We start from the raw sequence: 12,370 nt of genomic DNA, 5'->3' as shown, positions 1-12,370 counted from the left end.
AAAAAAACCTCTCTGGGGAAAATTGTCCCATATATGGCTTCACTGCGAAAGTTTAGTAGTTTTATTCATTTTTAGAAATAAATTATGTGCAAAGATAGAGCATTAACTTACTACATTAAGTTTAAACTTCATCAGCACTTTCACTTTTCCAAAACCTGTCCTTCTCACTTGTTCCATTCTCGTCTGCTCTTATTTCACAGCCATTATGGCTTTGATGCCATTGCTTCTGTTGTTTCCTTGCTTACTTGCCTAGAATTCCCACACATATCTTTGTCAATTGGAATTAAAAAGTAGAGAGCTTTTCAAAATGTGGCTGTAAGGACACCCTGTTTTCTGATGGATACTCATTAGGGCTGGGGCAGGATCTCCAGGTGTTTAGGCATTTTCAGTAGTTTATATTACTGTGTTGGTTTTCTATTAACTATTTCCTAGGAAAAAGTTCTTCCCTCTGAGTTTGCTGTATTATCTTTACGAAATGCTTTGTGGCTCCAGTGATGTCATCTTTATATAACTACAGACTAAATGTACTATCTCCTTGGATTATCAGTAAAGTGGACAAGATCCAACATGGATTAAACCAGCACTTAGTTTTCCCGACAAGATGATCCTCATTACTCCTGGGCCTGGAGGGGACACTGCCCGTTCCCTCTGCTCCAAGCTTCCATACAGTCACAGACTCCTCATCACTGCTACCTGGCCCAACAAGGAGGGATGCACAGGAGTTGATCCTCCTGTTTCCTGCAGCACCCTTAGTCAGTATGTGTTGTTCCAGCCTCCTGGTTCCCGGTGTTCCACTTCTGGGCATAGAGCATTTATGTGAATGCTCCCGCCTTTAGGAGAGTATATGTAGATTTGTCAGTAATCCACCTTCTAAGAATACAGCCATTTAGGGGGCATTCATAGCATTCTTTCTCTTATTGGGCAGAGATATTACATATACCATACATAGTAAATATAATTTCTTCATTTCCTATATATTTACTTTTCCATTTTTCTATACCTATCTTTTACACAATCTTTATCAATCATTATGAAAAGAACTTTCTGTGACAATGGTAATGTTCTCTATCTGTAGCCAAAACATGTGGCTACTGAGCATTTGAAAGATGGCTAGTGCTGAAAATTTAAATTATAAATTATATTAATTCATTAGCACATATGGCTAGTCACCTATTTAACAGTGCAGCTGCTATCTCTCTACATTTCACCTCAACCACTCCATTTCATCTATCTTTTTATTTCATTTCTCTCCCCGTTTCATCCCACTCTCTATTTATACCCCTATCTTCATTATAGCTACCTTTATATATTGAATTTATGTAATAAATATGTACCATAATATTTATATACATCTTTATTACATAGTTATATGATATAGACTAAACTAGGTTTTATATATTTATTATATCTTAATATATCTTCTCTATAAGTTCTAAAAGGAGAGAAAAGTGGCCACTCAGTCTAATATCTTAAAACAGAAGTCAAGAGCAGAATGTTTAAGACTGAGAAAGGATCTAAGGTCAGGACCTACTCTGCTTTTGTTTTTTTCTACAGAATAGAGTGAAAATCTAAGTCAGGCAAAAAAATAATGTGAACACCACACTTTAATAGAATCCATCTCTTAACATAATCAATTACATTTCAGAACACTGGAGTAAAAGGTAGGAAACACCTAGACCAACTTGATTTCTGAGATAATTACTTCCAAGAAATCATGAAAAACTACCAAAAGAATGAACACCAAAGAATACTGCACCTAATTTTGAGGAAGCAGATTGTATAAACAACAGACAAGAATGCCTGATGCAGGTAAGTCAGAATCTCAAAAAGTGATTAACCTATTGTTTAAAGAAGTTAGGAATCCAGGTACAAATTACTGAGATGCTAACAATATAAACACTTTCTTGCTGAGAAAACTATAGATATTAAAATATTGCAGGTATGTTACATTCTTTTAGAGTATCCCTATATATGACATAAATTCACTGGTTAAATGGTAAGACAGATGAAAGCAAGCTAGAAAACCCCCAAGTTTTTTTGTTTGTTTGTTTGGGGCTGGAACTTCTGAAGTGCTTACTTGCTCGGCAGTTTTAAGCACTAATTCATTTTAATCTCATAATAACCATATAAAGCAGGTGTAATTATTATCCCTATTTTGCAAACGAGGAAACTGAAGTACAGAGAGGTAAAATGCTTTGCCTAATGTCACTGAGTAAGTGGTGAGGCCAGAATTTCAATACAGGCAATCTAGTTTCAGAGTTTCTACTCTACCACAAAGCTAAATTGCCTCTCAAAGTGTTCACTGATCTAAAACCAAAGTCAGCCAACAAAAATTTCTAACCACAGGTCAGTGTTTTGGGCCTTCTATCTTCAACACATAAAATTATGTTCATCTATAACTTGGAATATATCCTTAAAAATTTTGCAGAAGAAACAAAGCCAAGAGAGCCAAAACAAGAAATGACAAGTCTGTAAAAAACACTACAGGCTGAAACACTAAGATAATAAAGGCACATATTTAACAAATTAATTATATGAGAATATGATGAACAAATCCAAGATTAAGAATGGCTGATGTTAAAAAAAAGAGGTCTGTAGTCCCAAAATCAGCAAAAGCAAAAAAAAAAAAGAAAAAAGAAAAGCCAGTACAACACTGTCAAAAAGATGTACTCTGGAGTATGTATTAAAGAATAAAAAATGTAAAGACTCATTATATATTTTACTTTTCTTACTGAATTGATCCTTAGCTCCTTTCTCAGAGCCCATACTTCCATTAAACATATATTTTCAAATATTTACTTGCATAATTTCTAAACACATTAGGAAGAGTAAAAGGGAACAAAAAATGCTTTAAGTACTCATTGCCAGCAATAAAAAAATATATAGCTTTTCAACAAAGAAACACATAAAAAGTAGACAGTAGCTAATTAAACAGTATTTTATATTTGCATTAAATAGGTCCAAATACCCCTGTAGACTTTGCCAAGCTTCAGAGGCATGTTTATTTTACAGTTGTTATGGACATTTATACTGCTGATTCTCCTATAAGTCACTTTAACAGGGCAAACTGTGCCTGCTGGACCCTCAGGAGCACAGAAGATCCAGGGACCACGATAACTGAAGGGGTACTACATGGTGTGGCTGGTATGCTGGCAAAGTAGAGGCAAGGTTCCAATAAGGTCTGGCTGACTTGGCAAACTTAAAAAACTCTAGCACTAATAAATCCCCTAACTCTGATTCTCTTCTGACTTAAATCAGAGCTGTAGAGTTTGTGAACTGGCCAAGTAAAAGCTGTAAGTCCCTTTTTCAATAGAGACCCATAAAAATTCTGACAAAACAATTCCCACTCCTGACATTAAACAAACAGGCTGTAAGCACAACAAAAAAACAGCAGCAACAACAAAACCCATGGAAAATACTAAAAGAAAATGATAGAAATGAGAAAAAAATGATGAGAAAAGATGAACAATGTGGAGTAGATTCACAAGAGTCAATATACATGTAATAGAAATTTAAGGAGAAACTATAAAAAATTGAGAAACAAAAATAAAAGGCAATTTAGGTCTTCCCAATAAAAGGGTACATTAAATATCAAGCAAAATTAATGAAAGACCAATATCCTAGATATATGTCAAAGTGTTAAATGTGTAGGAAAGGGGAAAAAAATACAGTAACTACACCAAAAGAAAAAAGTGACCTAAGAATTCATTATTCAGTCAAGCTATTGTTCATGAGTGAGCAGAAATGAAAGCTACTCTCAAACATGCAAGGCCTTTTACTACTTTTGTGACCTGTATACCTTTGTCCTTTATTTCAATATAATTGACTGGAATAACTTTTCAAATAAAAATTTTAAAGATAAATGCATGAATAATGATAATCAAACATTTAAAAAAAATGATTTTTTTACATATCAATAAAAGGATTTAATAGCCTATAAACAAAACTGGTCTGCAAGGAGGAAAGAGAAGAAAGAAACTAAGAGGGCTTTATTCTAAATTATACATATTCAATATCAATAGTAGGTTGTGATTTTATTTTTATTATGGATTTTTGGTATCTTCCACATATTCCCCAATGCATGAAAGTGCATACGTGTGTCTCTCTATGTGTACAAACACATATACATATATACTATGAATACTTGTGCAAAATTTGAATACTTGTGCAAAATTGAATATTTGTGCAAAATTTCTTAAAAAGGTATAAAAAATAAATTTCTAGCAATTGTCCAGAAAATGAAAAAGACTACTCTAAAGCAGTGTTCTCTCTTCGCATCAGAAACATCAAGCAGAAGCTAGTTAACCTAACATATTTTGGGAAATGTTCTAGAATAATTTCCAGACTAAGTAGATTAGATGATCTCCAAACTTTTTTTTTTTTAAGGTGAGGCAACCCTTGGTTGACTTCACAAATTGCAAGGACCTTGTCAGCTTACAATCCCTATTTTTTATTTTTTATCCCTACAGCACCTGGTCTTCCTAGGTGGTCTCCCATCTAAGTACTAACCAGGCCCGACCCTGCTTAGCTTCAGAGATCAGATGGGATCGGGCTTGTTCAGGGTGGCATGGCCGTAGCCCAAACTCTTTCTAGTAGTAAATGTCATCAACCTAAAACTTTACCATCATTTTACAACACCAAAAAAACCCAAACAATTTGATTAAAAAATAGACAAAGGATCTGTAAAGACACTTCTTCAAAAAAGTTAAAACAAATGGCCAACAAGCATGTGAAAAGATGCTCAGTATCACTAATTATTACGCAAATGCAAATCAAAACCACAATGAGATACTACCTGAACAACCATTAGGATGGCTACTATCAACAAAGAGAAAAACAAGTGCTGACAAGAATGTGGAGAAAATGGAACCCTGTGCACTGTTGAGAATGTAAAATAGATGGTATGCTGGTTTCTTAAAAAGTTGCAAATAGAATTACCATACGATCCAACACATGAAAAATAAAATAAAGTTCTTCCTCTCATAGACCTCGCATTCTAGTGGTTGGTAGAAATGACAAATAAGTACTCGAACTTAAAAATTTTCAATTAGTGATAAGTACAATGAAAGAAAAATAAAAATCAAAAAACAAAATGATAATGTAATACAGTGGGAGAGAAAGGGGCAAAAGAAAGAGTAGGGGGAACCAGATGAAAGGGGTAAAGGACTATGAAGAGGTGACACATGAACATAAACCTGAATGAAAAAAGGAACTCAGATAAGATCAGGAACAGAGCATTCCAGCCACTCTGTTAGCCATTAGCAAAGCAAAGACCCTGTTATTAGAACAGGCTTCACCTGCTTGAAGAGTAAAATGGATGTTTGTGAGATGGTACAAGTAGAGATTAAATGGAGACTCATGACTAGTGATCTTGGGTTACATATAGAGTTTAAAATAAGATCCCAAAGTGTAACGGAAAAAAATGAAAAGTTTTTATCATGAGACCTGAGTTCTTCTTACCCGTGTTGTTCAAGGGTCAACTGTAGTTTTATTTAATAAAACACCAAAGGTCTTCCATTTGTATAACAAGCTGAACTCATGTTTATCTCCACTCCCTCCAAAAAGCCACTAAATTAATAATTTATAAAGGCAGAAACCCACAAGGACGGAGAAGAAGGAACTACAGTACATATGTCAAGAAACTTTTGGAAGATGGGAAGAACTGAAACAAGGGATAATGACCAAAAGTAATGTAATTCACCCCGAGAAACTTTGGATAGGCTCACAACTTTGAGGTACCAAGCTCCCTGAAATGTAATGGTGAATCTTAAGGTTGACAATAAGGATTAATTGAAAATCTTTACATCAGTCTGTGAAAACTCTTGTCCCATAGAGCCAAAAAATGGAGGATAAGAAACCAAGCCCAAGATTTGCAATTGGAGATCCAAACACAAAAATAAGAAGTACCTCACTGATCTGAAAACAGATCCCCTGTTATCTACCCAGCAAATCTAACTTCTCTGGAGAAAATGGATGGCCCAGTAGAGAAAACCTATAGATAATGATATTTGGGAATCATCAAAGACAATGATCTAGTACAATCTTACTGTAAGTCAGGTTGGTAACATGTATCAAGTCTTTAACATGAGTCAGCAATTTCATCTTTAGGAATTTATCACAAGAGATAACAATAATATATGAGTAAAGAGTTAACTACAGAGATGTTCACTGTAGTACTCTTTATAATGTTAAAGCAATAGAAACACTTAAGTCATAAAGAACACACAGCAGTTAAATTATTATACATCCATACGTTAAGAAGGAAAAGTGACATATGATGCTTGTAATAGATCACATGAAAAGGACAGTATGCAAAATACATGGAGCCAATACATAGTACCTAAGCCTTTTGCTTATGTAGTTTTCCTATGATGAAAATAAATTTACTCGTATAATCAACAAAAATAAGTAAAAGATTACACAATTCTTCAAAAACGAATAAATTAACCATTAAAAATTTTAGACTTAACAATATTCAGATCTCCAAAAGGAACCATTAAGAAGCTAGTTACATATGTTCCTCTGAAAAATCCATATAGCTCCATCTTATCAAATTACTTCTAAATTTAATCAATATGATTTCAATGGAAAAACAGAGTAAAATGTAAAGAAATAACTAATCACAGATGAATGATTATGGAATCAGTTCCCCATATTCTTATAACTACGCTCTTGAATATTTGTAAAATGATAAATCAATAAACATCAAAAAGCTACATGCAGATAACACCTTCAGCAATAGATTCTAAATTTGCATTTTTAGTGCTATATATATATGTGTGTGTGTATATATATACATATAATCATTCTTATTTCCTATATTAAAAGAGCATGACATCAGAAATTTCTAATCATTAAATTTCTCACGCAAAACAAAACTTATCTTAAGCATTTAAAAAAAAATGTAACAAACATTTTGGAAAACAAAAGTTTTATAGAAGTAAGCACTCTTGAAAAACCTGGAAAATACCATCTAGCAGATAGAGGTACAGACAACAAAAGCAAACAATATGTCCGAAAACGGAAGAGGCCAAGTAAATTAAGAAGTGCCTACTTAGCTGTCAACTGTAATTGAAAAATAATTTAATAAAAATGATCTCCTTAGCAAAATGCTGACATTTAAAATATTAAATTTGAAGAAAAATATGTATAAAATAAGTGGGAAGTAAAAACTCATACACACAATCATGATTAGTTAAAATTATAGATGCAAACAATACCGAAAAGTAATATAAACAAAAATCTACTGTGTAATTAGAGGGGGTAAGTCAAATGGTCCAGTAGAAAAAGGGACTACATTCCCATGTATATGTAGGAATTATGTGACAGAAATGGCATTTTACAACATAGCAAAAGACTGAGTCATTAATCATTAATCAATAAATGGTGAGAGGTCATTTACTACCACTATCAAACAGATCCCAACATTATACATACCATAAACAAAAAATCCTACTGGATAACATTAGGAAAAAAAAACTATAAAAAAATAGCAGTGTATTTTTATAGTTATGAATTTAGAAGGTTAATTATATCTAGAAAGCTCAGAATCTATAACGGCAAAGACAATTATTAACACACAAACTTGGAACCAAACAGAAAAGTAGTGAAAAGATACAGGAATTTAGAGAAATAAAATGGCTAATATGTTTGAGATGATCAAACTGAGTGAACAAAATAATAATTTTTAACCTATAAGTAAAAATTTAAAAGATCATTGACATTCACTGTGGGCAAGATTGTACAGGAAAAGATACACTCATATTGCAAGGAATTTAAAAAGGCAGAATCTTTTAGAGGGCTTGAGTACACTATCAACACTTAAAACATATACTGCCTTTGAACTAGCTATTCTATTCTACTTCTGGAAATCAATCCTGCAGAGATCCTTGCACAACTATACAAACCTGATATTATCAGGTATTCTCTATAGTACTACATATAATGCACAAAACTAGTAAAAGCAACTCAATGGATAGAATCTGATACCATGAGAAGAGAAAAAGACTTAAATACACTAAACAAACAATATTCATACAATGAATACTATGCCCTCATTTTTTTTAAATGAGGTAAATCTGAATATATTGATGTAAGACTGCAAAAGATATATATACACTGTCCTCTCTGACAGCTTTCCCATCCTGAATTTTAGAACTTGGAACTATGGCTGATTTTTCCTTTAAGGGCCATCCAAACTGGGATTTCCAGAAAACCAATTTTCTATAGAAGCCTAGCAATTCAAAATAGATCAATGTTCTATGAGATAGGTATTTTATAAAAGCATGTTCCGTTATATCTACTACATCATGAAAAAAAGAATTCAAAATTGAGCAAAGATATGGAAGAATTTCTGATCTCTATATTGCCTCTTCTCCAAAAACATCAAAATCAAAATGTCATTTTAAGTTCTCTATCCATGAATACCTTCTAAAGTAATAATCTAGGTGAATAATAATTTATGCAATAATTTCAGCTTCTGAATGGTGAAATATGATTCCCATAGTAATCTATGAAATAGATTTCTAAATATAAATTAGATTTATCCATAGTCTATTTTAAATTATCTACTTAATAACCAGGTAAAATTAGCCACAAGTTTCAAAAATAATTTCCAAAAGTTTTAAAAACACTTGTTTTCATTCATAACAAATGCTTAAATAGTGGCCTCCTTAATAAATATGAAATAGCCAATTCCTGAACTGATACTTTAAATTTATGTCTCATTAAAAAAAACAAATAAACAAAAAACAATGACACATTATTACCTGGTCAATCACAGCTGATGTTCAAAAGTGTGATCCTTAAAACTACCTGATATATCATAGCTGATATGGCAAGTATAAATCTTGACCTCTTAAGTCTCAACTTTAAAGTGATGCCACTTAGTACAAATAATGTCTACATATATCAAATTATTTTCTTATTTTCTGACAAAGGCATGACTTAGTCATAATTGATAACTTACAAAGAGTTCCATGGAATGACTTCCTATTTTATCTAAAACCTAAATATTTCTTTATTTGTAAAAAATGTTTAACATAATTTAAGTGATTTCTTTATGATAAAATCCAGTCAGGCTGGAAAAAAACGTTCCTAGAAGGTTTTATTTCAAGACAGTGATTACCTCTGAGGAAGGAGGAAGCAGAAACAGTTGAAGAGACTGGATTTTGCTGTAATCTTAAATTTACATAAAAATGAAAAGCAAGTATGTCTTTTTGGAGGCAAATTCCCTGGGTTCTAAACAATTCACTATCTCATTGTGACCTTGGGCAAATTATTTAATCTCTGTGCCTCAGTTTCCTTACCTTTAAAATGGGGATAATACTTAAATAGTGAAGTGCTTAGAATAGTACCTGACACATGGTAAATGTTATTGCTGTTATCATCAGCCTTACCACCTATCACTACCAACTATGAAATCTAGTTGGAAAGTCCTGGAAGAGGTAGGAGGTGGTAACTGATTTATTTTCTACACTTACATTTCAAACATAAATTCTATTTTTGTAACCAGTGAGAAAGCAGTATAAAATAGAATAACAAAGTTGCAGTCTTCAAATTTCAAAAACATGAGACAATACAGGCTTTGGAGTTTGATATTTATTTTTAGCAGGAAGAATATGCTAATGATGACGACACCGTTAGAAGATACGCCCATGTCCAATACCTGCAACAGAAGCTAAACAGAAGTTAAAGAAACCATACCAAAGACTAAAGACAAAAATTGTATGACATTACTTACCCTTAATTCTGCTAACAATAAAACAAGTAACAACATGTTTAAGGAAAGTTCCATTACAAAATCGAAAACTGTCAAGTTAACTATCAAAAGTATCTTTTTAAAAAATTCTATCTTTTCTTTTCTAAAAAGAATTGGGCAACCTCTCTAAAGGTAGAGCATGGTGCCAACAACTACGCTCTGAGGGTGTATATGTGAGCAGAGGAGGAACAAATTGAAAACAAGTAATGCTAAATTCAGAGGTAAGAATTCGTGGTGCGAGAGCTCTGCTGCTAGTACTTAATCAAGTAGCTGCTCTCACAGGCAGAAATGGCGACCACCTCTGGCACAGAGATTGCTGAAATAAGAACTAAACATTAATAAATAAAAGCAACTTAATTGAGGTAATATCATAGCTTAACTACAAATTTCAGAGAACTGTCTCTAAATAAAGAGATCCAGACAAATTAGAAATTCTCCTACATAAGAAATTGCTATAGTAGTAAAACAATCTAAACAAGAACTAGTCAAATGAAAGATTCTCTTAAAAGCACTTCTGACAATGGCTACACTGCTCATAGAAAATATGAGTTTCTTTCTTTTATTTTTACCCCTGCACCTCCGGACTTTCCATCAACAGTATCAATCATCACTCAATTTAAAGAAACCATTACTTTTTACCTAAGGGTTTGTATGAGCTGGGAGTGGGGTGAGAATATGTTAAGCAACAGACTCAAGGGTGAAAAAAAAGAAGTAACGTGACGATTACATTCCTGAGCAAAGCTGATGAACTGCTGAGAAACAGAGAGACTGGGACTAACATATCCAACACAAATTCTATATCCCAAAGTCTTTTAATTTCTTAAATGGAAAGATTGCATGTACTCAGAACAGGAATTAATTAAGTCCAACCATAATTTACTGTACTTAACACCAGACTTTATACCAACTGCTATTTTACCACTATTTTTGTTCTTGAAAATAAAGATTCAAACTCATAAGATAAATAAGTGTTACTGGAATAAATTTTAAATGCAACTAACTCTGCTAATTCCAAATTTCTAAATTTACTTAGGTAGGCTGATTTGATTCAAGTAGAAAGAAACTCATTAACGGAAAGAGTAGATTACCTGTGAGCCACTGTCTAAAAAGGTCTATGTCAAAAAAAAAATGCAAAATATGCAGGAACATTCAGGTATTTTAAAATTCCTACCAAAAAGAATATATTAAGTAAGCACTAAAGAAGTAAAAGGTTACGCACTTCCAATTTATGCTCTTTCTCTGCAAGGGCTTCCTTTTGACAACGAAGAAAATCTGCTAACATTCGAGTGAGTTGCTTCCTATCATCTATTTCAGCCGCCAATCTGCCGTTGTAATCTGCCAGCAACATACAAGCATCTTCTACCATTTTAGAGAGCCTTTCTCCAGATTCTTTATCTAAGAAAAGCACAAAATAAAATTATTACACAACAAAAACAATGCCATATGCTGTTCCCTCACTGAAAAAGTTCAGATCATGTTTTCTCTTCTTACCTGTTATTTTATCTAGTAGGGATACTTCTTGGACTTCTACAGGCAAAGAAGCTATCCTCTGATGAACTGCTGCATCACCTGAAGCAGCATTTTCTAGATCTTGTAATGCTCTAACGAGATCTAGAGTCTAAAAAGTTATACAGCTTTAGAACCAAAATAAATGAAGCTTAAACAAATACAAGTCTTTAAGTTTACTTCATATTTCTTTACCCTTATGAGATTTTTACTAGTTCAAAGTTTCAAATATAAACTACTTTCTAAGACACTCCATTTCTTTTGTACATTAAGGAAGAGAAGTTACACTATATTAGATACTGGAAATATATAAATTGGGAGCATATAAATGAGACATGGCCCTTGGCCATGAGGAGTTCATATTCTAGTGGTGGAGACAGAATGATAGTATAAAAATAATTATCTGACTATTAAATTGATGTGATTGATTTACATGCTGAATATACACAACAGTAAAAGGGAAGGCAGGCTATAACTTCAACCTGGAGAATACAAGTTTTATGTATGATATATTCATTATATCATCATTATTCGTGAGGATTTTTAAATATGAAATTGAATATTGGGGGTTGGGGATACATATTATCTTCTACCACAACACAGAAGAGTCTCCCAGATTCCATTTCTAAAAGATAAAATTAAAGTAAAAGAAAAATGTAGTTCTGGAGTATGTTTAAATACGGTATCTTCAACTATTCTATGGTTAATAAAATCATTAAAATATTACAAAGTTCCATATATCTGATGATTAATATTTACATTAATGCTTAATTAACCGCTATAGAAATTATTTTAGAATATTTTAATTGCATTGTTTCATATACCAGCTATAATTAGGAGAGAAAGTCAAGTCTTTGCTGGTGACTCTCAATTTATAATGTCTATAAATTCAGTCCAAAGAAAAATGAGTAAAATTTTTATTAGTCTCCATCCCCACCCCACCTCCTTTTTTCTCCCTTTTTTCCTTAATCTCTAAAACTAGATTCTGGAACACTAGGAAATTACACACATACTTGAAAAGCAGGAAATTATCAATTCTGTATATATATTAAGATGACACTGATAGCCAGTTACTAATTTTTCTTTATGTTATTCCCTTACAAA

General features: G+C 32.7%; 1 protein-coding gene and 1 non-coding gene across 4 annotated transcripts in view; both read right to left on the bottom strand.

The window, feature by feature from the left end:
- The window catches only part of RPRD1A (regulation of nuclear pre-mRNA domain containing 1A), a 61,726-nt gene that overhangs the window by 20,934 nt on the left and 28,422 nt on the right, over positions 1 to 12,370 (bottom strand). Inside the window, exons 5-7 of one of the 3 annotated variants that reach the window (XM_015595763.2) lie at positions 11,252 to 11,378; positions 10,980 to 11,155; positions 6,044 to 9,679 (exon numbers count right to left, since the gene is read on the bottom strand). In XM_015595763.2, coding sequence (XP_015451249.1) covers positions 9,479 to 9,679; positions 10,980 to 11,155; positions 11,252 to 11,378 — 504 coding nt within the window. In that variant the 3' untranslated portion in view covers positions 6,044 to 9,478. Of the gene's footprint in view, positions 1 to 6,043; positions 9,680 to 10,979; positions 11,156 to 11,251; positions 11,379 to 12,370 lie in introns of those variants that run through there. The other 2 variants (XM_015595764.2, XM_006919962.3) reach the window with 2 other exon arrangements.
- On the bottom strand, positions 4,461 to 4,579 carry LOC112469436. The gene has a single exon (XR_003042619.1). It is a non-coding gene; the product is annotated as a 5S ribosomal RNA (ribosomal RNA).

Source organism: Pteropus alecto, unplaced genomic scaffold (genome assembly GCF_000325575.1).
Source record: "Pteropus alecto unplaced genomic scaffold, ASM32557v1 scaffold146, whole genome shotgun sequence".
Lineage (NCBI taxonomy): Eukaryota > Metazoa > Chordata > Mammalia > Chiroptera > Pteropodidae > Pteropus > Pteropus alecto.
Note: the sequence above shows the minus strand (reverse complement) of the source record. Positions and strands in the feature narration are given on the sequence as shown.